This window comes from Pleurodeles waltl, chromosome 11, assembly GCF_031143425.1.
Source record: "Pleurodeles waltl isolate 20211129_DDA chromosome 11, aPleWal1.hap1.20221129, whole genome shotgun sequence".
NCBI classification, from domain to species: Eukaryota; Metazoa; Chordata; class Amphibia; order Caudata; family Salamandridae; genus Pleurodeles; species Pleurodeles waltl.
Genome location: NC_090450.1, coordinates 881,058,257 through 881,085,530, shown reverse-complemented (window position 1 = coordinate 881,085,530; position 27,274 = coordinate 881,058,257). Strand labels below are relative to the sequence as shown.

Here is a 27,274-nt window from a genome sequence, read left to right as displayed (position 1 = left end):
GACTTCAACTTTAATATCTTTTACAGCTTTGCAATTGTCGAAATGTAATTTTCTTTTTAACACATGCATGCAATTCTTTTGATATACTTGCATCCATCTTCTTTTCAAAAATGGTACTGAAATCACCCAAGGGGGATACAGTCTGATATTAGGCTTGTGCCTACAGAACATCTCAAAAGGATTGAGCCCAGTGGTGGAATGAGGAGTACACCTTTACTCCACCACTCTGTCCAAAAGTCCTTTGACCCAATCACAACCATGAAACTTAGAGATCAGAATTGACTCTTTCGACTTGCCATTAAATTGCTCAATCATGCCATTAGTTTCCGAGTGATATAAGGAGAATTTTTAGTGTGTCATGCCCCTTTCCTTTAAGTATGTTTCCCTTTTGGATGAAGTAAACTGAACCCCGTTATCAGCAAGAATGTAACTCGGATTGCCTTCTTCATAAGACAACTCAACCCGAAATTTGCAAACCGAATGTGTAGAAATGTCATGAACAATTGTCACCAAAGGCCATATAGACAACAATCAAAGCCAATGCATATCTATTTCTGCCACCCTTGTTGTCTATAGGGCCACGTATGATCAGACAAACTTCTTTCCACACCTCATTAGGAACCTTCCTGCAAACCAAAGGAGCAGTTCTGACCTTCTGACTCTGATCACAAAGTCTACAATTGTAGCAATCTCTCACCAACCTCTCTGCTTGCAAGTCCATTCATAGCCACCCATAAATGTTCCCCAACTGCTCTTTGATTTTGCAAATACCTTTGTGTGCCAAATCCAACAAGCGACATCTCAACCCTCCAGGAACAACTAACCTGTTAACTCTCAAAGCAAGATCATTGATCACTGGTAATTATTTTTTTACCTTCTCAGATCCTCATTATTCTCCTTTCGTCCGAGACATTGTCTCAGTAAAACTTCCGCACATTTATCAATAATACATCCTTTAAACCCTCTTCTATTCACTCATTCTCTGATATACAACCATTGGTAATCCTGCACACCTAACAGTCATCGTCCTTCCACCAGCTTTCTTCATCTTGTCCTTCTTGGGAACTACTCCATACTAAACAACACAAGCAATCTGCTGTTTTCTTTTCAACACCTAGTATAGATTCTACCTGGAAATTGAAAGCTTGCAATGCAACAAGCCATTTGGTAAGACGGGAGGAAATGCAATCAACACCTCTTTTCCCAAACACTTCTTGCAATGGTTTGTGATCGTCGTTCACCATAAACTCGATTGACCATAAAAACTGTTTGAATGTCTTCATTTCCAAAATACAGCCAAAGCCTCTTTTTCAAATGCCAAGTAATTGACTTCAGCACCTTTAAGCAATCATGAGCCGAAAGCAAAAGTGACCATGTCAGACCCCTGTGCCTATTTGAGTACATCCCCTAACCCCTTCCCACTAGCATGAGAAAGCACATAAGGTTGACCAGGCATAAAACACTTTAAATGCTGAGCTTTACTCAAACAATCCTTCACATCAAGAAATTATCTCGGACAGTCCTCTGTTCACTTAAATTGTACCCCAGTTTTCAACAATTATCTTATGGCACAACTGCGCTTAGCAAAATTGTTCACACATCTACTGTAAAACTCTGCCATCCCTAAAAATGCTTGCACATCTTCCTTTCTCTCAGGCGAAGACAGTTCTGAAATCATTTTAACTAACTCCTGTTTGTGTTTTATTCTTTCAGCACAAACAACATGATCAAGGTAAGTTATCTGTGACAAACAGAACTTACACTTGCTTATGTTCAAAGTGATACCTTTGTGCCCCAAAATCTGCAATATCATTGATTTTGTCTACATGTAAAGTCAAACTGTCACTGCAAATAAGGACATTATCCTGAAAACAGTTGACTCCTGGAGTCTTTCCTAGCATGTCATTCATTAACCTTTGGAAGACTGGTGCAGCAGAGCATAATCCTGAAGGTATCCTGTTAAATCTGAAGACACCAAAAGAGGTTACAAAAGCAGGGTAATACTTGGAATCATGACTCAAACAAACCTCGTGATTCACCCAAGTATGCTCACAATTTCCCTGATATGTGGAAGGGGAAATTTATCTGCCACCACTTGCTTGTTGAGTTGCCTCAAATCAGTACAGAGTCTGATCTCTCCTGAACTCTTGGTGGCCACCACAATAGGAGAAACCCATTCTGAGGCATTCACTCCTTCAATTATACCCTCCGAAAACAAACGGTCCAGTTCTTGTTAAACAGCTTCTTGGAGAAGTATAGGTATGTTTCTCATCCTACATGATACTGGTACAGCATCCCTTTTAAGATGGATGCATTCTAATTAGCCTGGAAATTCCTCAGGAAAATCAACCTTAAAGTCCGTAAAATTTGTTTCTTCAATTTTAGGTTATCTAACCTGAACTTGAGGTGTAGCATTGGGATCCAGATCATTTCCCAACCCCTTCTGATGAGGCCGGCTCAGGACAGTATCACCTTTAAATGGGACATATATTTTATCTTGTATGGGATTTCCCTGAAACGCTATCTTGGCCATAAAATATCCCACAAGCTCAACAGGTTTCCCTCCATAACTATATGGTGTAATGTCAGGATCTTCCAGTTTAAATTTTCTGAAACGTTTTCTCAAAACCAAAGACAGATATGAGGGAAAACCTGGCACCTGAATCCATCACCTTGGTGATCTGAATCCCATTAGCAATCACTTTATCAGAAGGGTAATTACACACAGCACCAAAACACAACTGACATCATTTACCACTTGTAACACTACTTGTACTGAGATATCAAGTCTACCTCATTAATTTTTTCCTTAACATCTTTGGATCTGCAACAATTGGCAAAGTGTCCCCTTTTTGAAAAATGTTTGCAAATATTTTTGACGGCAGGGCACTCTTTAGAATTTGCAAATGCCTTGGACTACCACATCTGAAGCATACATTCTTAGTATTAACATTATAAGTGAAACATGTTTTTCAGGTTAGTGCTCACCACCTGTATATGGTGAAGAAAAGTCCTTTTTCTTCTGTAGTTCTTTTATGCACAATAAGGAACGTTCCAATCTTTTTACTATAGAAAATACTTCACTTAATGTGGGGTCAATTTTTGACCACAGTTCCTCCCTGATTTTATCAGAATTACATTGCAACATAAACTGATCTCTTAGCCTTTCTTCAATACGCATGCCAAAATTAAACGAAGCAGCAGCTAATTTGCATAAAGCTGTAGCAAAACCCTCAACAGATTAATCTGAACCTTGTTTCCTTTTGCCAAAGTGAAATCTCTCTAGAATAGTAGAACCTTTAGGTAGATAGTGATTGTCTCATTTCTTAGTTGCCTTCTCAAAATCATTTCCTGCATGAGCCCCATCACTATCTTCATGCAGTTCAGATTATGGAATATTTTCAAAGACATCCTGCTCCTCTGCACCAAGACAGTGAGGTAACATGGCAGACTTCTTCTCAGGTGACATATTCAAGCCACAAGCCTTCAAATAATTAATGAAGACATGGGGTAGGTGAAGTTCTGCATAATGAGAGAAAATTTAACTCTAACACCCTTATTTTACCTAAAGTACTGAATCTTGTGAAAAACAAATACATATTAAACAAATAACCCTGCAAGAAAAAGGAACAAAAATGAAGTAATGTAAACAGATGAGCTTCTTTCCTCAAAGCTCACCATAAATGGAACGAAAGTAGTACCTTCTTTACAACAAACTGTCCATCTCAAGAGATCTGTTGGTAATTTAAATATGTCCACAGAAGCTGAGCAAGGATACGTTCGTAGCGTGGTAGTTCAAAGAACACACAGCGGCGCAGTGGTTGCCCAGCAACAAGTCTCTGTACAACTAGCGTACGGTGGAATAGGACACAGGATGTAGCATGCACAAAGCTGGAGCACACAGGAAGTGGAATTTCGCTCTGACGCACCAGCAAACCTTCATCTAGAGACGTTGTAGGGAATGTCATCAATACAGCCACCACATTGTCAATTACATGGTCACCTCTGTGATGACATGCTGCATGGCAATGCAGGGTAGGTTCCAGAATGCTGATTTCACAGAGTATCCGGCGGTATGGAGCACTCTGGGATAACACATGCGCAACAATGTCACAAGAATTGCTCCCAGTGGCGGACGGTCTCAGGAAACTTCAGTAAGAGTGCCTACTCTAAAACGGCAGAAACCAAAACGCCAAATACATCCCCAAAACTTAGATTAAGTTAAAATGCTGAGCAGGGTCTTGAGTATAATCAAGTACCTTGGTAAAAGTAGTTCTGAGGCCGAAACCAGGCATCTTGGGAAGTAAAGCAGGGAAAACACCACAATGTGTTAAAGTCTCTTTCTCCTTGAAAATGTTCCTCTTAAAAATCACATGCACACCTGATGTATCCCAACCTCATCGTCAATGTGAAATTAAGGAAGTTCACAGATGTCCAAGAAACAGTTTGATAGATAAACTCCAAATTTATTACAGAGGTCTTCAACCTGCCTTAGAGTGTATATCAATCTTTGAAAGATAACATTCCACATTCTACAAGGCAAGTAGGAGCCAAGGGAATCAATACAAATAAGATATGAATCTAAGAATATCTAAGATAAAACAGTACAGAGATATCACAGTATCCCTTTCCACACAGGCTTCTACAGCACGGACTCTAAAGAGTGTTTCCTGTGAACGGAAGATCAAACCTTCTTTGATGAACATCAGTATAAATGACCTTTCTTCTGAAACAGTCATTGGGTCTCGTTATATGCTGCTCAGAGAGCCACACCAGTGAGTCTGTGCCATAATTATCTGTCGTAACAACTCAAAAGCACCGACTATTACGATGTCTGTGTCTAAAGGTGACCCCCTGTAAAGAGTTCTCACTCAGAATACCAATACAGCAGGTAGATCTTAACTGAGGTAACTGATAAGAACTAAGCCAAAACGCAGTCAAAAATCACATCTTTGTAGAGAACACTACCCATAACCACTACAGAACACCACAAAGTATCGAACAAGAAGGTAGAGTTGTGATGCTTACATCTCTCTACCAAACATAACAGAAGGCCACTCTCTTGTTACATTGTTTTAGCCATGGACTTAGGAATACTTAGGCCACACAGGAAATGGGTTTGAAGTTTTCTGTGTAATCATCTCAGTGTATGAGGTTATTTTTCCTCCAAAATTCTGACCAGCTCAATTCAAGCATGAGCAATAGGCAAACAAGTCAACTGACAAGCGTGCCCCAAATTTTATGGGTGTTTCCGACATCAAAATGCCCTTTTCCATACTGTTAGCCGAGTCCTCAACTTGACCTTGAGATCAACCTGGAAAACCAGGCTAATGTTAAAAAACTGAAGAACTTGACGCCAGGGCCACATGACAAGCTTGGTTTGATCCACTAGATGAGGTTGTGTAAGTTTTGCCAACCCAGATGAGAATTCTCCAAGAAACACTTTTAGTACAGTTCAAAGGAGGAGCTTTGTCTCAAGACTCTCTATTGATAACACGTAGGAAGCACCAAATTGGCACCAACTGTTCTGTCACCAAGACAGGGCTTTGATATTTGGCAGCATTATCCTACAAAACATGATTTCTATGCTCTGTGCCCTTAGAGGTCATCGACAAAGAAAAAGAGAGCCTTCAATCGTTGAATAAAAATGACATCCTTTTATCAACTAAGGCTCACCATTATCTTACTAAAAGTGGCAAGTGCAGAGCTACTAGGAACCCCTAACACCATACCCATCCCAGGTTGACAATACCAATGTGTTTCCTGTGGTGTAAATGGACAGGTGAGACGCCAGACTATAATCATCAGTGCTCACCCTGAGTTGAGTGTGAGGGCCTCACTGGGATACCACTGGATTGGGAAGGGGGGGGGGGGGAGGGTGAGGGGGCACAGCACAGTTGCATTTTCAATCTAGCATTCGGTTAGGTAGAGTGGGTAACCAGGCACACTGGGTAGTATGTGGCCCTCAAGCAGTTGAGTCATGTGCCGAATAATGAGGGGTGATTGCTCTCCCAAATCTAGAAGTCAGCTCACTGACCCAAGGACAGCATGAAGTAAAAGATTCTACAAAGTAGAACGCATTTACACTAAGGCCAAACCTGCATTTAGGTGGCTGCTAGGCAAGGGTAATACCCAAACCAATTACATATGGGATCCAGTCTCACTGGAAAAAAGTATGGATGGAAACCATAGTCTAAAAGCCATTGCAGCTGCCAGTTGTGGTACTTGTGGGGTAGTGCTATCAGCCTCATTACAGACAGAAAGCATATTTAGAGGTTGTGAAAAGAGAAAGACTAGTAGATTGTATCTATTGACACTGAGATAAGTAGAGGCACACTGGACAAGGATAACCAGTCATATTGGGCATACTGAAATTGTTTAAAAGAAACTGTTTAAGCGCTACTGTATTATTCACAGAGACACAACTAAAAAGAGGGAAAGATACCACAACGTGATATGCAGAACTTGTATGCAACACTCCGATGTTGTATGTATTAATCCACCTACAAGGAATTACTTGTAAGAAACTAGAAGCAGTGCCTATGCTCATCAGATACATGATGAAAAAGCTGACCTAAGGTAAGAGAAATTATCTTCTTGTCAAGCAAAGCTAAAGCATGCCAGGCATGAGCTTTAGAAGTGCACAGTTGACAAGGAGCAATAACTCTTCAGGAAACGGGATTACTGGCAAATGTAGTCTTAGTAGACCCAAGAAGATGTAAATATATATCTTGAAGTGAAACAACCAAGAAAGAAAACAGCGTAGATATGAGAACTTTGCATTCTGCTTTGGCCTCCAGCAGCACCTGCTCTAGGCTGATTTTCTTTCATACCAGACGTCTTCATCAAGATTTTCTGATCTTCGCTACTACCTGTGACTTATTCTTGGTCCAAGATAACCTCCAAATAACTGTCAGAACACAAGTAGCTTTATTAAGTAGAATTAACCTTTACAGCGTTACAACATAGACTTTCATAGCCTAGTCACCCAAAAGATCACCACAACTCAGAAAATGGCTCCCGTTTTTCCTGAAACGTTTTCAACCACCTTACACTTTAAAAGGTCCCTTTAATACATTTCTGGGTGATTAGGAATTTCTTCAAAGTATTCGTTTCCACCCTTAATTTGTGTGTTATACAGTTAAGGAACTACAATTAAGATAAATGTCTAGAGATTGAAATCGGTATATTTTAACAGTTTTGCATCGTGCCTTTTGTTTACTGCATCCAATCGCACTTATTAATTTCAGTTTTGCTGCTGAAAGGGGGCGGGGGTCAAGGGTACTGCGCATCCCCGTTCCTTGTCAGCAGCCAAACTGAGTCTGGTACAAGCTCTGGAACACCATAGTAAACCTTTTCTGTCACTCCAGTCTATCAAATGACTTCCTCATAAGTCTACACCCGATTCGTAACCATTACTAATTGTCAACAGCAACTGATAAAGATTTCTGACTTGATTACATTGACAATTCTGATCCTTGTAACACTGCTTTTACCTGAAAAGTATGTTATGGTATTTTCCAGCTCCATGAAAATCTCATCTGCTTCAGCCTTGCCAAAGAGCAAACTATAATCACAATCGAGCCCTTCTGACTGAATTTTCCTCCAAGTGTAAACCTTTTCACTCTGGACCAATCCTCTGCTAGTCTCATCATGTTTAAGTTCTGTATTTCCAATTTCTTCTGTCTTTGTTTCCAAATCTTCTCGTTTCCTTTTTCCTGGAGCACAACCACTAGGCCTTTTTATTACGAATGTATCCATTTCTAACTTTGTGTGTTTGTATATTTAAAGAAGCCATCCGATTTAGCAATTAACCTCAGTGACGACACCTGCAGAGAGAAGATAGAAATTAACTTTTGGGGCTTAACATACTTATTTTAATTTTCTTGTTTTAAAGTACAATATACAACTGGCCATCTTTCTAACAGAACAGGCATCTACTCTTCTATAAATTAAAGCTTTAGTCAAGAGCAAGAGGGACCTTTTTACCCTTTGAAACCACAAATGCTGCATGCCCAGTGCTGGCTGTACAATGGTTCCTTCACGTTTGCAGTAAGAAAGTTTTTGTGTTAGCCTAGAAAATTAAGATTTTACTAAGTAGGTGGTGTCGAAAAAAACTTTGTTTATTAACGAAACTGATATATGAATTACATTCTATCATTTGCTTTAATAAAGATAACAGCACATTTAGGCAAACAAGCATTGGCAAAGCCAGTAGGTCTCACCTATGCAAACTATTGGTTTTGTCAATGTTTTTAGCCATGCTGCACAGCAACACAGCTGCTTGTTCAGCATGGCAAAAAGTTTTTAAACAAAAGTATTATAACGCGGCCTGAGTTGGCTGTGTCACTGTCTTTTTAAAAAATTTCAGTCATCCTGCACAGCGTCCGCAATACTGTGCAACATGGCTAAAAAACACTGACAAAGCCAGTTGGTCACGTAGGCGTGACATAAGGCCTTTACCAATTTTTTTTTTTTTTTTGGGGTGGGACAGGAGGTTAAGATGGGAAGGAAAGGGCAAGCACCAATGCAGGATGGGGTGGGACGGTAGGAAGGCTCAAGCAACAACGGGCAATGGGGCAGGGCAGGCAACAATATGTGTTGAGGGTGGTGCAAGGCATGGCTAGAAGGGGCAAGCAACAACACAGGACAGGGTGGGGGGGACAATCAACAACATGGGACTGGCTGAGACTAGGTAAGGAGAGGGATAGGAGGTGGCAAGCAATGGGTTGGAGTTAGGTGGGAGGGGGCAGGCAACAATAAGGATAGGAGCAGAAGGATGTGAGGTGATGAGCAACAATACGAAGAAGGTAGGAGGGGAAAAGCGACAACATGCAAGCAACAATGCAGAGAGGGATGGGAGGTGGCAAGCAACTACACAGAGATGGGCTGGTGGATAGGAGGGTGTAGGAAAATACCATCTTGCCTGGCATGTTACCCCCATATTTCACTGTATATATGTTGTTTAGTCTATGTGTCACTGGGACCCTGCCAGGCAGGGCCCCAGTGCTCATAAGTATGTGCCCTGTATGTGTTCCCTGTGTGATGCCTAACTGTCTCACTGAGGCTCTGCTAACCAGAACCTCAGTGGTTATGCTCTCTCTGCTTTCCAAATTTGTCACTAACAGGCTAGTGACTAAATTTACCAATTCACATTGGCACACTGGTACACCCATATAATTCCCTAGTATATGGTACTGAGGTACCCAGGGTATTGGGGTTCCAGGAGATCCCTATGGGCTGCAGCATTTCTTTTGCCACCCATAGGGAGCTCTGACAATTCTTACACAGGCCTGCCAGTGCAGCCTGAGTGAAATAACGTCCACGTTATTTCACAGCCATTTGCCACTGCACTTAAGTAACTTATAAGTCACCTATATGTCTAACCTTCACCTGGTGAAGGTTGGGTGCAAAGTTACGTAGTGTGAGGGCACCCTGGCACTAGCCAAGGTGCCCCCACATCGTTCAGGGCAAATTCCCCGGACTTTGTGAGTGCGGGGACACCATTACATGCGTGCACTGTACCTATGTACAGCGTCACAATGGTAACTCCGAACATGGCCATGTAACATGTCTAAGATCATGGAATTGTCACCCCAATGCCATTCTGACATTGGGGGACAATTCCATGATCCCCCGGGTCTCTAGCACAGAACCCGGGTACTGCCAAACTGCCTTTCCGGAGTCTCCACTGCAGCTGCTGCCAACCCCTCAGACAGGTTTCTGCCCTCCTGGGGTCCAGGCAGCCCTGGCCCAGGAAGGCAGAACAAAGGACTTCCTCTGAGAGAGGGTGTAACACCCTCTCCCTTTGGAAATAGGTGTGAAGGCTGGGAAGGAGTAGCCTCCCCCAGCCTCTGGAAATGCTTTGATGGGCACAGATGGTGCCCATCTCTGCATAAGCCAGTCTACACCGGTTTAGGGATCCCCCAGCCTTGCTCTGGCGCGAAACTGGACAAAGGAAAGGGGAGTGACCACTCCCCTGCACCTCCCAGGGGAGGTGCCCAGAGCTCCTCCAGTGTGTCCCAGACCTCTGCCATCTTGGAAACAGAGGTGTTTGTGGCATACTGGACTGCTCTGAGTGACCAGTGCCAGCAGGTGACGTCGGAGGCTCCTTCTGATAGGCTCTTACCTCTCTTGGTAGCCAATCCTCCTTCCTAGGTAGCCAAACCTCCTTTTCTGGCTATTTAGGGTCTCTGCTTTGGGGAATTCTTTAGATAACGAATGCAAGAGCTCACCAGAGTTCCTCTGCATCTCCCTCTTCACCTTCTGCCAAAGGATCGACCGCTGACTGCTCAGGACCCCTGCAAAACCGCAACAAAGTAGCAAGACGACTACTAGCAACCTTGTATCGCTTCATCCTGCCGGCTTTCTCGACTGTTTCCAGGTGGTGCATGCTCTGGGGGTAGCCTGCCTCCTTTCTGCACCAGGAGCTCTGAAGAAATCTCCCATGGGTCTACGGAATCTTCCCCCTGCAACCGCAGGCAACAAAAGACTGCATCACCGGTCCTCTGGGTCCCCTCTCAGCACGACGAGCGTGGTCCCTGGAACTCAGCAACTCTGTCCAAGTGACTCCCACAATCCAGTGACTCTTCAGTCCAAGTTTGGTGGAGGTAAGTCCTTGCCTCCCCAAGCTAGACTGCATTGCTAGGTACCGCATGATTTGCAGCTGCTCCGGCTCCTGTGCACTCTTCCAGGATTTCCTTTGTGCACAGCCAAGCCTGGGTCCCCGACACTCTAACCTGCAGTGCACAACCTTCTGAGTTGTCCTCCGGCGTTGTGGGACTCCCTTTTGTGACTTCGGGTGGACTCCGGTTCACTTTTCTTCTAAGTGCCTGTTTAGGTACTTCTGTGGGTGCTGCCTGCTTCTGTGAGGGCTCCCTGACTTGATGGGCGCCCCCTCTGTCTCCTCATCCAAGTGGCAACATCCTGGTCCCTCCTGGGCCACAGCAGCATCCAAAAACCCTAACCGCGACTCTTGCAGCTAGCAAGGCTTGTTTGCGGTCTTTCTGCGTGCTTCTTCACGACGTGGGACATCCATCCTCCAAAGGGGAAGTTCCTAGTCCTCTTCGTTCTTGCAGAACACCAAGCTTCTTCCAACAGGTGGCAGCTTCCTTGCACCCTCAGCTGGCATTTCTTGGGCTCCTGCCCACTCTCGACACTGTCGCGACTCTTGGACTTGGTCCCCTTGTCTTACAGGTACTCAGGTCCGGAAATCCACTGTTGTTGCATTGCTGGTGTTTGTTCTCCTTGCAGAACCCCCCTATCACGACTTCTGTGCTCTCTGGGGGTAGTAGGTGCACTTTACACCTACCTTTCAGGGTCTTGGGGTGGGCTATGTTTCTAACCCTCACTGTTTTCTTACAGTCCCAGCGACCCTCTACAAGCTCACATAGGTTTGGGGTCCATTCGTGGTTCGCATTCCACTTTTGGAGTATATGGTTTCTGTTGCCCCTATACCTATGTGCTCCTATTGCAATCTACTGTAACTTTACATTGCTTGCATTACTTCCTTTTGCTATTATCTACATAATTTTGGTTTGTGTACATATATCTTGTGTATATTTCTCATCCTCATACTGAGGGTACTCACTGAGATACTTTTGGCATATTGTCATAAAAATAAAGTACCCTTATTTTTAGTACTTCTGTGTATTGTGTTTTCTTATGATATTGTGCATATGACACCAGTGGTATAGTAGGAGCTTTACATGTCTCCTAGTTCAGCCTAAGCTGCTTTGCCATAGCTACCTTCTATCAGCCTAAACTGCTAGAAACACCTCTTCTACACTAATAAGGGATAACTGGACCTGGCACAAGGTGTAAGTACCTCTGGTAACCACTACAAGCCAGGCCAGCCTGCTACATTGGTTGTGCAGCAGTGGGATAAGTACTTGCAACTACTTACCACTTTGTCATTGTGTACTTTTCATAAGAGAATAATATACAAAACAAGTTCAGTGTATGTACATCTAACCAAAAAGTTTTGCTTTTCTCCTCTTACACTTTCTACTAAGTGCTGAAAAGTACTCTAAAACTTCTAAAAAGTGTCTAAAAGTTTGAAAAAGTTTTTTTTCTCTGTTCTTTAAAAATTTCTGAAACTTTTTCTTTCTTCTCACTGTCTCTAAACCTTCTTCTATCATGTCTGAGGTAGGGGCTGCTCTTAAAATGGTCCATACTACCTATGACAATTTGAATTACAAGAGCCTAAGGAGTCTCTGCTTAGATAGAGGTTTAGTGATAGGAAAGAACCCTACGAGAGAGTTTCTATATAACATGCTCATTGTGAATGATGAGTCCCTAGCAGACACTTCAAATGAGAAGTTAATAGATGGCTCCCATTCTGACTCAGGGGATCACCCTGAGGGAGGTGGGGACGGTTCTGTTCCAAGTATGCCCCTTAGAAGACCACCTAGTAATGCTGGTAGTAATGGAGGCTCCCATCATAGTAGGGGTGTCTTCATTCCTGGAGGCCAGGTTGTTAGAGTCCAGTCAGTTAGGGACAGATCTCCCTCTGTTGTGTCCAATTTATCTTCTGTGTCCAAACATTCCCAACCCACCCACCCTGAAGACAACATGTTAGAAAGGGAACTCAAAAAGTTGAGAGTGGAAGAGACCAGACTGAAGCTTAAACAGCAACAGCTGGCTCTAGACAGGGAATCCCTAGACCTGGAGAAGGAGAGACAGAGATTGGGGTTTGGACCCCATGGTGGCAGCAATAGCAGTATTCCTGATAGTAATCCTGTTAGAGAGCATGATTCCAGGAATCTGCACAAGATAGTACCCCCTTACAAGGAGGGGGATGACATCAACAAGTGGTTTGCTGCACTTGAGAGGGCCTGTATGGTACAGGGGGTCCCTCAAAGGCAGTGGGCTGATATATTGTGGCTATCTTTCAATGGAAAGGTTAGGGATAAGCTCCTTACTGTTAGAGAAAGTGATGCTAACAATTTTGCAGTTTTGAAGGATGCACTCTTGGATGGATTTGGCTTAACCACTGAACAATACAGGATTAAGTTCAGAGACACCAGAAAAGAGTCCTCCCAAGACTGGATAAACTTTGTTGACTGTTCAGTGAAGGCCTTGGAGGGGTGGTTACATGGCAGTAAAGTTTCTGACTATGAAAGCCTGTATAATCTTATTCTGAGAGAGCATATTCTGAATAACTGTGTGTCTGACTTGTTACACCAATATCTAGTGGACTCAGATCTGACCTCTCCCCAAGAATTGGGAAAGAAGGCAGACAAATGGGTCAGAACAAGAGTGAACAGAAAAGTTCATACAGGGGGTGACAAGGATGGCAAGAAGAAGGATGGTAAGTCTTCTGACAAGGGTGGGGACAAAAGTAAAACTGAGTCTTCATCAGGCCCACAAAAATCCTCTGGTGGGGGTGGTGGGTCCAAATCCTCTTCAAATCAAATTAAAAAGCCTTGGTGTTATTTGTGTAAAGTCAAAGGCCATTGGACAACTGATGCCAGTTGTCCAAAGAAAAACACCAAACCTCCCACTACCACAACCCCTACTGCAAATTCTAGTGCCCCTAGTAATAGCAGTGGTGGTGGGAGCAAACCTACTAATAGCCAATCCAAGGGAGTAGCTGGGCTCACTTTTGGTAATTTAGTTGGGGTTGGTCTTGTTAGGGAGACCACAGAGGCCGTGTTAGTCTCTGAAGGTGCCATTGATTGTCCACCTTGGTTGCTTGTCCCCTTAATATGGATAAGTACAAGCAACTTCCCCTAATAAATGGTGTTGAGGTTCAGGCCTACAGGGACACAGGTGCCAGTGTTACCATGGTGATAGAGAAACTGGTACACCCTGAACAACACCTACTTGGTCACCAGTACCAAGTGACAGACGCTCATAACAACACTCTTAGCCACCCCATGGCTGTTGTGAATCTCAACTGGGGGGGGGGGGGTTACTGGTCCAAAGAAAGTTGTGGTTGCTTCAGATGTACCTGTAGACTGTCTACTAGGAAATGATTTAGAGACATCAGCTTGGGCAGAAGTGGAGTTGGAGGCTCATGCAGCAATGCTGGGCATTCCTGGGCATATTTTTGCTTTGACAAGGGCTCAGGCCAAAAAGCAAAAAGGACAGGGTAACTTGGATCCTGGAACAATGGACCAAGTGCTCCCTAAAGCTAGGGGTAGCAAGGGTAAATCCCTACCCACTATCCCTCCCTCTACAGATGATTCTCCTTCTGAGGAAGAAGAATGTCCTCCCTGTGCAGAACCTTCACCAGATGAGCTAGCAGCAGACACTGCTGAGCTTTTGGGTGGAGAGGGGCCTGCCAGGGAAGAGCTGAGTGTGGCACAGCAATCCTGTCCCACATTAGAGGGTCTCAGACAGCAAGCTGTCAAGCAGCAAAATGGGGATGTCAGTGACTCACATAGAGTTTACTGGGAGGATAACCTCTTGTACACAGAGGAAAGGGACCCAAAACCTGGAGCAGCCAGGAGATTGGTAATTCCCCTGCAGTACAGAGAGTTCCTCCTATCTCTGGCACATGACATTCCTTTGGCTGGGCATTTGGGCCAGATCAAAACGTGGGAAAGGCTTGTCCCCCTGTTTCACTGGCCTAGGATGTCAGAGGACACAAAATATTTTTGTAAGTCTTGTGTGACCTGCCAAGCCAGTGGCAAGACTGGTGGCACACCAAAGGCTCCCCTTATTCCACTACCTGTGGTTGGGGTTCCCTTTGAAAGGGTAGGGGTTGACATAGTTGGCCCCCTTGACCCTCCTACTGCTTCAGGCAATAGGTTTATCTTGGTGGTTGTGGACCATGGCACAAGATATCCTGAAGCAATTCCTCTAAGGACCACTACAGCACCTGCAGTGGCAAAAGCCCTCCTGGGAATCTTTACCGGGTGGGTTTCCCAAAAGAGGTTGTATCAGACAGGGGTAGCAACTTTATGTCTGCATGCTTGAAAGCTATGTGGAAGGAATGTGGTGTAACCTACAAATTCACCACACCTTATCATCCACAGACTAATGGACTGGTAGAGAGGTTTAATAAAACTCTCAAAGGAATGATAATGGGACTCCCTGAAAACCTCAGGAGGAGATGGGATGTCCTATTACCTTGCCTCCTTTTTGCTTACAGGGAGGTACCCCAGAAAGGAGTGGGCTTTAGCCCCTTTGAACTCCTCTTTGGACACCCTGTAAGAGGTCCACTAACACTTGTGAAGGAGGGTTGGGAACAACCTTTAAAAGCTCCCAAACAGGACATAGCGGACTATGTACTTGGCCTAAGATCCAGAATGGCTGAGTACATAAAAAAGGCCAGTAAAAACCTTCAGGCCAGCCAAGAGCTCCAAAAGCAATGGCATGACCAGAAGGCTGTTCTGATTCAGTACCAACCAGGACAGAAGGTGTGGGTATTGGAGCCTGTGGCCGCAAGAGCACTCCAGGACAAATGGAGTGGACCCCATCTAATTGTTGAAAAAAAGGGCGAGGTCACCTACTTGGTTGACCTGGGCACTGCCAGGAGTCCCCTTAGGGTGATTCATGTCAACCGCCTAAAACCCTACTATGACAGGGCTGATCTCACCCTGCTCATGGCAACAGATGAAGGACAGGAAGAAGAGAGTGACCCTCTCCCTGATCTCTTCTCCTCCACTGAAGAGGATGCTTTAGTGGAGGGAGTAGTTTTGGCAGACTGTCTTACTGCAGAACAGAAAGACAACTGCATAAATCTCCTTGTACAGTTTTCTGAACTCTTTTCAACTGTGCCTGGCACCACATCTTGGTGTGAACACACAATTGATACTGGAGACAGCATGCCTGTCAAAAGTAAAATCTATAGGCAGCCTGACCATGTCAGGGACTGCATAAAACAAGAGGTTCAAAAAATGCTTGATCTAGGAGTGGTTGAACCTTCTGAAAGCCCATGGGCGACTCCTGTGGTGCTTGTACCAAAGCCTCACTTAAAAGATGGAAAAAGGGAGATGAGGTTTTGTGTAGACTACAGAGGTCTCAATCAGGTAACAAAAACTGATGCTCACCCTATACCCAGGGCAGATGAGCTCATAGATACACTGGCATCTGCCAAGTATCTAAGCACCTTTGATTTGACTGCAGGGTATTGGCAGATCAAATTGGCTGAGGATGCTAAACCTAAAACTGCATTTTCAACTATAGGAGGGCACTACCAATTTACAGTGATGCCCTTTGGTTTGAAAAATGCACCTGCCACTTTTCAGAGGTTGGTGAACACAGTCCTGCAAGGGTTGGAGGCTTTTAGTACAGCATATCTTGATGATATAGCGGTCTTTAGCTCCACCTAGGATGAGCACCTGGTCCACCTTTGGAAAGTTTTGGAGGCCCTGCAAAAGGCAGGCCTCACTATCAAGGCCTCAAAGTGCCAGATAGGGCAGGGAAAGGTGGTTTATCTGGGACACCTGGTAGGTGGAGAACAGATTGCACCACTTCAGTGGAAAATCCAGACAATCATGGATTGGGTTCCCCCTACAACTCAGACCCAGGTGAGAGCCTTCCTAGGCCTCACTGGGTATTACAGGAGATTCATTAAAAACTATGGCTCCATAGCAGCCCCACTTAATGATCTCACCAGTAAAAAGATGCCTAAAAAGGTATTGTGGACAGCTAGCTGTCAGAAAGCTTTTGAGGACCTCAAACAGGCCATATGCACTGCACCTGTCCTAAAAAGCCCATGTTACTCCAAGAAATTCATTGTTCAAACTGATGCATCTGAATTAGGGGTAGGGGCAGTCTTATCACAACTGAATTCTGAGGGCCAGGATCAACCAGTTGCTTTTATCAGCAGAAGGTTGAATCCTAGAGAAAAGCGTTGGTCTGCCATAGTGAGGGAGGCCTTTGCTGTGGTCTGGGCACTGAAGAAGTTGAGGCCATACCTGTTTGGAACTCACTTCATTGTTCAGACAGACCACAAACCTCTACTTTGGCTAAAACAAATGAAAGGTGAAAACCCTAAATTGTTGAGGTGGTCCATATCTCTACAGGGAATGGACTATACAGTGGAACATAGACCTGGGAGTACCTACTCCAATGCAGATGGACTCTCCAGATATTTCCACTTAGACAATGAAGACTCATCAGGTCATGGCTAGTCTTATTGTCCTTCGTTTGGGGGGGGGGGGGATTTGTGTAGGAAAGTACCATCTTGCCTGGCATGTTACCCCCATATTTCACTGTATATATGTTGTTTTAGTCTATGTGTCACTGGGACCCTGCCAGGCAGGGCCCCAGTGCTCATAAGTATGTGTTCTGTATGTGTTCCCTGTGTCATGCCTAACTGTCTCACTGAGGCTCTGCTAACCAGAACCTCAGTGGTTATGCTCTCTCTGCTTTCCAAATTTGTCACTAACAGGCTAGTGACTAAATTTACCAATTCACATTGGCATACTGGTACACCCATATAATTCCCTAGTATATGGTACTGAGGTACCCAGGGTATTGGGGTTCCAGGAGATCCCTATGGGCTGCAGCATTTCTTTTGCCACCCATAGGGAGCTTTGACAATTCTTACACAGGCCTGCAAGTGCAGCCTGAGTGAAATAACGTCCACGTTATTTCACAGCCATTTGCCACTGCACTTAAGTAACTTATAAGTCACCTATATGTCTAACCTTCACCTGGTGAAGGTTGGGTGCAAAGTTACTTAGTGTGAGGGCACCCTGGCACTAGCCAAGGTGCCCCCACATCGTTCAGGGCAAATTCCCTGGACTTTGTGAGTGCGGGAACACCATTACACGCGTGCACTGTACATAGGTCACTACCTATGTACAGCGTCACAATGGTAACTCCAAACATGGCCATGTAACATGTCTAAGATCATGGAATTGTCCCCCCAATGCCATTCTGGCATTGGGGGGACAATTCCATGATCCCCCGGGTCTCTAGCACAGAACCCGGGTACTGCCAAACTGCCTTTCCGGGGTCTCCACTGCAGCTGCTGCTGCTGCCAACCCCTCAGACAGGTTTCTGCCCTCCTGGGGTTCAGGCAGCCCTGGCCCAGGAAGGCAGAACAAATGACTTCCTCTGAGAGAGGGTGTAACACCCTCTCCCTTTGGAAATAGGTGCGAAGGCTGGGGAGGAGTAGCCTCCCCCAGCCTCTGGAAATGCTTTGATGGGCACAGATGGTGCCCATCTCTGCATAAGCCAGTCTACACCGGTTTAGGGATCCCCCAGCCCTGCTCTGGCGTGAAACTGGACAAAGGAAAGGGGAGTGACCACTCCCCTGACCTGCACCTCCCAGGGGAGGTGCCCAGAGCTCCTACAGTGTGTCCAAGACCTCTGCCATCTTGGAAACAGAGGTGTTTGTGGCACACTGGACTGCTCTGAGTGGCCAGTGCCAGCAGGTGACGTCAGAGGCTCCTTCTGATAGGCTCTTACCTCTCTTGGTCGCCAATCCTCCTTTTCTGGCTATTTAGGGTCTCTGCTTTGGGGAATTCTTTAGATAACGAATGCAAGAGCTCACCAGAGTTCCTCTGCATCTCCCGCTTCACCTTCTGCCAAAGGATCGACCGCTGACTACTCAGGACGCCTGCAAAACCGCAACAAAGTAGCAAGACGACTACTAGCAACCTTGTATCGCTTCATCCTGCTGCCTTTCTCGACTGTTTCCAGGTGGTGTATGCTCTGGGGGTAGCCTGCCTCCTTTCTGCACCAGGAGCTCTGAAGAAATCTCCTGTGGGTCGACGGAATCTTCCCCCTGCAACCGCAGGCAACAAAAGACTGCATCGCCGGTCCTCTGGGTCCCCTCTCAGCACGACGAGCGTGGTCCCTGGAACTCAGCAACTCTGTCCAAGTGACTCCCACATTCCAGTGACTCTTCAGTCCAAGTTTGGTGGAGGTAAGTCCTTGCCTCCCCACGTTAGACTGCATTGCTGGGTACCGCGTGATTTGCAGCTGCTCCGGCTCCTGTGCACTCTACCAGGATTTCCTTCGTGCACAGCCAAGCCTGGGTCCCCGACACTCTAACCTGCCGTGCACAACCTTCTGAGTTGTCCTCCGGCGTCGCGGGACTCCCTTTTGTGACTTCGGGTGGACTCCGGTTCACTTTTCTTCTAAGTGACTGTTCAGGTACTTCTGCGGGTGCTGCCTGCTTCTGTGAGGGCTCCCTGACTTGCTGGGCACCCCCTCTGTCTCCTCTTCCAAGTGGCGACATCCTGGTCCCTCCTGGGCCACAGCAGCATCCAAAAACCCTAACCGTGACCCTTGCAGCTAGCAAGGCTTGTTTGCGGTCTTTCTGCGTGGGAACACCTCTGCAAGCTTCTTCACGACGTGGGACATCCATCCTCCAAAGGGGAAGTTCCTAGTCCTCTTCGTTCTTGCAGAACACCAAGCTTCTTCCAACAGGTGGCAGCTTCCTTGCACCCTCAGCTGGCATTTCTTGGGCTCCTGCCCACTCTCGACACTGTCGCGACTCTTGGACTTGGTCCCCTTGTCTTACAGGTACTAAGGTCCGGAAATCCACTGTTGTTACATTGCTGGTGTTTGTTCTCCTTGCAGAACTCCCCTATCACGACTTCTGTGCTCTCTGGGGGTAGTAGGTGCACTTTACACCTACCTTTCAGGGTCTTGGGGTGGGCTATTTTTCTAACCCTCACTGCTTTCTTACAGTCCCAGCGACCCTCTACAAGCTCACATAGGTTTGGGGTCCATTCGTGGTTTGCATTCCACTTTTGGAGTATATGGTTTGTGTTGCCCCTATACCTATGTGCTCCTATTGCAATCTACTGTAACTTTACATTGCTTGCATTACTTCCTTTTGCTATTATCTACATAATTATGGTTTGTGTACATATATCTTGTGTATATTTCTCATCCTCATACTGAGGGTACTCACTGAGATACTTTTGGCATATTGTCATAAAAATAAAGTACCTTTATTTTTAGTTCTTCTGTGTATTGTGTTTTCTTATGATATTGTGCATATGACATCAGTGGTATAGTAGGAGCTTTACATGTCTCCTAGTTCAGCCTAAGCTGCTTTGCCATAGCTACCTTCTAACAGCCTAAGCTGCTAGAAACACCTCGTCTACACTAATAAGGGATAACTGGACCTGGCACAAGGTGTAAGTACCTCTGGTACCCACTACAAGCCAGGCCAGCCTCCTACAGAGGGGGAAAGCAAGAACACAGAGAGGGAAAGCAAGAACACAGAGAAGGATGGATGTAAAGGCAAATGAGAGAGATGGCCTTCAAACACATGCACACTTATAAAGTGCATAAACTTAAAGGAAAAAAAAAAAGCAGCTCCAAACGCATGAGCAATGGAACGACACAAGTACTTGGGTCATGTTCCAGGAAGGGATGGACATATGAAGAGGAAGTAAAGCTGGTACTTGCTGACCAAAGAGAAGGACATGAGAGTGATAATGAAGTCAGCGAATGGTAAGCACTGGGCAGACTCTAAGCGCACTGCAAGCTAACAAAATGTCTTGCATGTGACAGAGCATGTGCTGTCTCAGACGAGACCTAAAAAACACCAGCGGTGCTTGAATCTGTGAAAAGAACCAAATCAGCCACCCACTCCTCCATGTAGCACTTCTTACCTTGAATGTCTGCTGTCTATATAACAAGGTAAACAATTGGAAACAAAGACATCAGACAAAATACAGCTGACGAATACTGCCTGTCCAATTGTGTCACCTCTCAAACTGTAGAATTCACTGAATAAGATATAAGCTAAAAAACAAAAAACAAAGGAGAAACATTACTGGGCACAACCAACAAAAACTACTGGCATAGGGATAATACTTTTCTCTGCGCCCTTAAGCGACTCAAGACACTACCATTGGACTCAATATGAGTTCCACTGTAATCCTGAAGTGGCCAGTAACTGAAGTTACCAGCTTCATCAGGACTACAAGATCTGTGGAAACAGCGTGGTTTTGAAAGCATGCTTAATATCAGAGTGAAACTCTAGACAAAAATAGTAAAAACCATGTAGGATTCAGTGCAGAAGCGCACATTCATGCATGTTACTCCCAAAACCATGTAATCAGGGGCATTTATGTAGCTCTCCCCTTAGAATTACTGATGCTCACTGTATCGAAAATTCAAGAGGGCAGGCATCGAAACCGACTGAATTTCAGCCGACTCATAGTAATTACATAGACCCCAAAGCATATGCACACCTGAAATATGTGCGTGAACCTCCATGCTAATAGACTTACATTTAATGTTCTCTGAAATGGAAGCATAAACCCTTGATTGAGTTAATTATTTGGCAGAAACAAAGGGCTCCAACATCCAAAACCCTTTTAAAAGAGAAGAGCGAAGAAGCATCATCAGAATGAGGGATGGGCTTTTAGGGGGAAATTACTCATTCTGTAACTACAATGAGAACTTATTTGGAACAATAGTCACATCGCAAAGATGACAATGCTGGTGTGACAGATTTGTGTTATCGGGGACCGACTGATCAAAAGGATACAGTGGTGCTCCCCTTTTATGCTGGGTATGAGTATTTGGAGCACAGTCTCGTTAGCACGGATAACTAAGGAAATGACTACAGAAAAATAGAGGCAAGGAGGATGCCTGACGGTGGCAGATGTTTAACAGGATAGCAGGTTTCTAACATTTGCAAAAGCACAAGAGATATGCTGCATAGGAGTGAGCCAGTTCTCGTGATATGCCAAAATAGCTTCCATTGCTAGGGGGATGTGGCCCACGTTCCCAGATGCCCCAGCTCCTCCACAAATAATGACGCCATGGTTGACACCCTCTGGCTGCAAAACAATTATTGCACATTCATACAGGGCACTACGTGCTGATAGGCGCTTGGTACGGCTAAAAGCACAGACTAAATGTCAAGAAGTTCTTGATGAACCTTTGACAGACAAAGAGTAGGGTTTCAGTTAAATAGTGGTTAAAAGGACATCAGTTAAGGTCCGCTTAAGATTGTTACAATACAATTAAACACACAGGACATATCTCTCCACGCTTCAACTATCTAAGATCTATCCCCATTATCCACAAGTATTATTTCTTTTCGGTTATAAGTAATACAAACAAAAGGGAAATCCAGCAACAAGACAGAATGATACCGTGTCTACTGGGTCTACTCCTTAAGAAAAAGAAAGACCGGATGGGCCGGAAACTTACAGTGCTCGGGTTTGTCCTGGCTAAAAGGCGAATTGCGATCTACTGGCTAATCCACCACCTCAGACACTCATTGGTTGGGTAAGAAACATGATAGAATAGGCAACAGTGGAGGAAGTGCAAATGAGAAAGGTGAGATAAGACAATAAAATAGTAGATGATATTGGTGGACATGAGTAGATCAATGATTGACCTCCAAGTAGCAGGCCGGCCTGAGGGTACTAATTAATATAGGTAGCACTGGAACTCAAATATACGTCAATGCAGGAAAATACTCTACGAGTCCCACCAAGATATTTGGAAGGAGAAGAGATATGGTAAAAATTGATGTTGTTCAATATAATACATGATAAGGAGAGGGATGGGCCCTCATTAGGAACTACTGAGAGTGTTGCACAAGTCCTGGGATAATAATGGATGGGATGACAAAGAGGGAGGGAACTAAGGTGTGGATGGGTTGCCTAATGTTACAATTTCAGGTGATTAAAACATGTGGAGATTGTTATAATATTGTGTGGCTCAATATTCATGGTATTCACTGTCACAGCTATTATTGATTTAAGACTAGTGATGTGTATTCTGTAAAATATACCTCTGTTTAACTACTAAAAACAAATAAAAAAAGACTATAATGCTTGAAAGATGGGAGGATTGGAAAGGCTTACACTTACTACTGCCATCCACTAGAGTAGGCGACTGGCTCATCTGCCCAGCTGGTGCTTACATCCAGCTGAGCTGAGGGATGATGCATGCAGGGGCTCCATATGGAATGTGACACAGCACCTTTTTTTGTAGAAACTCCGAATTCTCAATGGATGCAATGATACAACGGGAACTATTCAAGGTGGTAGTAAAATGTGTCTGTACTGAGGTAGTTTGCGAGTCCTACAACGCAATCCCAAATACGTTGTTCAAACTCCAGGACAATATCAGAGGTTAGAAACCAGATGTTTAACGAACTGCACTCTTATTGCTGAGTTATTGTGACCAGGACTCAAGACCTGGCATTGACGGCTAGGCTACATTGCGTAGACCATTGATTCTTTTTCACCAATTATTATCTAGAAGGGACAAATCAAGTAGACTGTTGGCATGTTTGCTCCACATCACTACAGAGAAGAAGTTCCTGCCTGTAATGCTGCAGGCTGTTTTATCACGTACTTAGGAATAAATAAATCCAGTCTTCTGTAAAGACCAGTTGGTTGGTGCTTTACTAGTAGCCCTACTACCACGATCGACTGCAGTCAGAGAGGATGTCTTGAGAAGTCTCAATCAATCTATTCGAAGATGGCAGTGCCATAAATGTGTTGAGCAGGAACAAGCTCCTGGGCTCAGATTTTTTTCCAAAGCAGGGAGAGACATCTTGGATATATTCTCCTATTTCCTACTATCATTGCTCAACCTACATTACAAGATGTCATGAAAGCCATTGGCCACCAACAATGAACATCATAGTAAATCCTGAACAAAATGGATTTGTCCTCAAGCATTATACAACTTCCAAACTTACATTCATGTTTCAGAAACATCCTGACTGTTTAAGAAGTGTTATGAGGGTCGCACTAATGGGTCTTCAAAGTAAACTGGGAAAAATACGGCACAGCAGCAAGCCACATAGGCTCAATTAGATGGATAATCAACTTTGTTTTGGGCACTTCAATTTGTGGGAGTGCATATGTGTCCTATATAAATGCTGCCCAAACAGGAAAACGTAGACAAGACAATAGCGGCTATTTAGAGCTCTGCTGTGTTTTGAAGACAACTTTTGTTATCAGTAATGGATAGATAGGGCGGTACTCTCAGAGATAATGGTTCTCCCTCTTCTGCTTTATTTTTTCAAAAGATTACCACCCATCCTGAAGCCATCTTTCTTTCAGGAGTTAAACTCTGCCCACTCAAACTTGACAGAAGTATCGCTAAAACTTAAATGTATGACTCCTAGCAATGATTTAGGCGACCCAGACCATAGCTCTTATTACTTAACTTCCACATTACATAATCCATATATGACCATATATCTCAGGGGAGATACATCCTGGGACATAAACATTTATGAACAGTTGAGTAAGGCAAATGGCACTGGAAGTGGTTCTGCTCCATGACTGGAACCCGGACTCCTCAGCCACTAAGCTAACATTGCTGGGACACTTCTGCTCCAATAGAGGACTGATGAGGGCCAACACTATGTCTGTATAATCAATGATAGCTCTACTGTAGGTACTTCCAATCTTTGATAAACATTTCTCATAGAAAAGATGTATCCCTGTGGTGCCAGGTGGGCTTCACACACATCAGCAACCTATCCAATTTGGGAGAAATGCACACTTTTTCTTCCACAAGAGGATTTTCAGATTTCAATTAGCCATTTTTTGCTATACAACTGCAAGCAAGCAGCCCATTAGACTTGAGGAGTGACTAGGCAGGAGCCTTACTTATGTTCTGAAAAATAATAACATGTTTTTTTTTTCTATATAAAAAAAAAAGCAGGAGCCGGACTACTCTGTGTGGTCATGCAAAGGCAATTACAGAATTACAAACTGGTGCTATAGTAGAGGTAAGGACCTCATCTGAAATATCGGAGAGGCAGATGGGCTGGGGATGCAGGTAGATTCGACAAAGAAGGATGGGAAAGAGTGCTGGCATACCAAGACAAATTTCAATCAAGGCTGCTTTAAGCTCATACAATTTAAGCAGCTGCACCGAATGTACCCAACACCAACACAGCCACCAAAATCAAAAGGACTTTACCAGATATATGTTTCATACATAAGACAGAGTTAGCTGACTGATCATATATGTATGATTTGGATGCACCCAATATGATTTTGATGGACCCAGTATCTCGGTCCAGTAAGGGCCAAGTTAACATAGTTGATGGGGATGCCTGTTAAAACAGTTGTCGGTCATATTTACTGGGTTTAATCCCAACTTGAAAGGTTGAAATAATTATATGGGATGGGACTTGATTGACACTGCCCAGCCGGACATCGCCTTCCTCACCGAGACCTGCACCAACCCCACCTCGGTACCTGGCATCGTCATTGCTATTCCAGATGGATACAGCTTCCTAAGGAGGAACCGGCCCTCGCGCCAGGGCAGAGGACTCGCCATTGTACACAAGTCCTCACTACATGTCAAGGCTGTCCCGTAAGAACAGTGCACCACCAAGGAACACCTTCATTTCCTGCCACAACCAAAACTCCTCCATCCGCGGCACCCTGGTGTACAGGCAACCCGGCCCCGCGCAGCATTCATAGATGACGTTGTAGACATCGCTACCACCCAGGCCCTGGTGTCAAATGAATACCTTCTCCTCAGCGACCTGAATTTCCACCTCAAGGACCGCGCCGACCCAAACATCACCGCTCTACTCAACAACCTCACCACCCTCGGCCTCGGACAGCTGGTCTCTGCACCCACACACATCGCAGGACACACACTGGACCCCATTTTCACCTCAAGCTACTGGATCACCATCAAGACCATCTTCACCCCAGACTGGACCAACCACTGCTGCATACATCTCACAATCACCGCACCCAGCAGCTGCACCTGCACCTGCACCTCTAGGACCCCCCTCAGGAAATGGAACAAAATCACCAACGAGCAACTCTCCTCAACCCTCGTCAAATCCCTCCCTCCTCCCTCCGATGATGCCAACACAGTAGCGCACAGTCTCAATGCATGTATCACCGAATGCGCCAACACTCTAGCACCCCTCCGGCTGACATCGCCCAAACGCGTAACTAAGAAGGCTGGGTGTTTCACCACCGAACTCCAAGAATCAAAGCACACCTACAGACGCTTAGAGAAAAATGGAGGAACAGCCAAACCAGCGAAGACCTCACCTCTTTCAGAGCCGCAACCGCCACCCACTGCCGAAACGTCAGGAACGCTGGGAAGGATGCACTCTGGGATCGCATCAACTCCTCCACACACAACACTAAGAAACTCTTCTCAAGTCATCAACGAGTTCACAAATCCCCCCTCCAAAGCCGCCAGCATCCCCCGTCACAGGACCTCTGCGACAAACTTGCCACTTTTTTCCACCGCAAGATCCAGGACTTCTACGACAGCTTTCTCCCAGAAAAACCTGCACCGGAACCTGCAACCGACCCACCCCACCCCACCAGAACCCACCCAGACCATCCACAGCTGGTTCACGCTCACCATGGAGGAAACAGTAAACATCATGAACAGCACCCACTCCGCAGCCCCCACGGACCCCTGCCCGCACCACATAAACATCAGAGCCAGCACATCCATCGTCCCTGAGCTCCGAAACATGATGTGACTGCTCCATCAACACCTTCCCTGAGGACTGGAAACACACCGAAATAAGCCCTCTCCTGAAGAAACCCTCAGCGGACCCATTAGAACTAAAGAATTTCCGGCCCATCTCGCTGCTACCCTACCCCGCCAAGGTAATGGAAAAAGCAATCAATGCACAACTACAGAATTTCATCAAGACCAACAACTCCCTGGTCAGCTCCCAGTCTGGATTCCGTAGCAACCACAGCACGGAGACAGCCTTTCTGGCAGCCACCAATGACATCCGTTCACTCCTAGACCGTGGCCACACTTCAGCGCTCATACTCCTCGACCTCTCAGCAGCCTTCGGCACAGTCTCCCACAGCACTCTATGCACCAGACTCCACAACATAGGAATCCACGGAAGAGCCCTGGAATAAATCCACTCCTTCCTCTCCGGGGGGGGCTCAGAGGGTCAGACTCCCACCCTACACATCCAGACCCACAAGAGTTAATTGGGGAGTCCTCCAAGGATCCTCACTGAGTCCCACTCTGTTTAACGTATACATGGTTCCTCTCACAGCCATCTTCAGAAGCCATGGAATGAACATTGTGTCAAATGCTGGTGACACACAACTCATCATTTCCCTCACCAAAGACCCGGCTCGGCCAAAAGGAACTTCCACTCAGGAATGGAAGCCGTCGTCACCTGGATGACAGAAAGCTGCCTCAAGCTCAACTCCGACAAGACGGAGCTCATCATCTTCCACAACACCACCTCAGCATGGGGTGACCCCTGGTGGCCCACATCCCTCAGCGCCCACCCTGCACCGACTTAGCACGCCCGCAACCTAGGCTTAATTCTCGACTCCTCCCTATCCATGACCCGCCAGGTAAACTAAGTCGCCTCCTCCATCTTGCGCACAACTCCACA

General features: G+C 45.3%; 2 protein-coding genes across 3 annotated transcripts in view; one reads left to right on the top strand and one right to left on the bottom strand.

Moving 5' to 3' along the window:
• The window catches only part of USP30 (ubiquitin specific peptidase 30), a 461,500-nt gene that overhangs the window by 392,586 nt on the left and 41,640 nt on the right, over positions 1-27,274 (top strand). The window lies entirely within an intron of this gene.
• The window catches only part of ALKBH2 (alkB homolog 2, alpha-ketoglutarate dependent dioxygenase), a 108,141-nt gene that overhangs the window by 62,727 nt on the left and 18,140 nt on the right, over positions 1-27,274 (bottom strand). For both annotated transcript variants that reach the window (XM_069214770.1, XM_069214771.1), the window contains exon 2: positions 7,497-7,829. In XM_069214770.1, coding sequence (XP_069070871.1) covers positions 7,497-7,761 — 265 coding nt within the window. In that variant the 5' untranslated portion in view covers positions 7,762-7,829. The remainder of the gene's footprint in view (positions 1-7,496; positions 7,830-27,274) is intronic.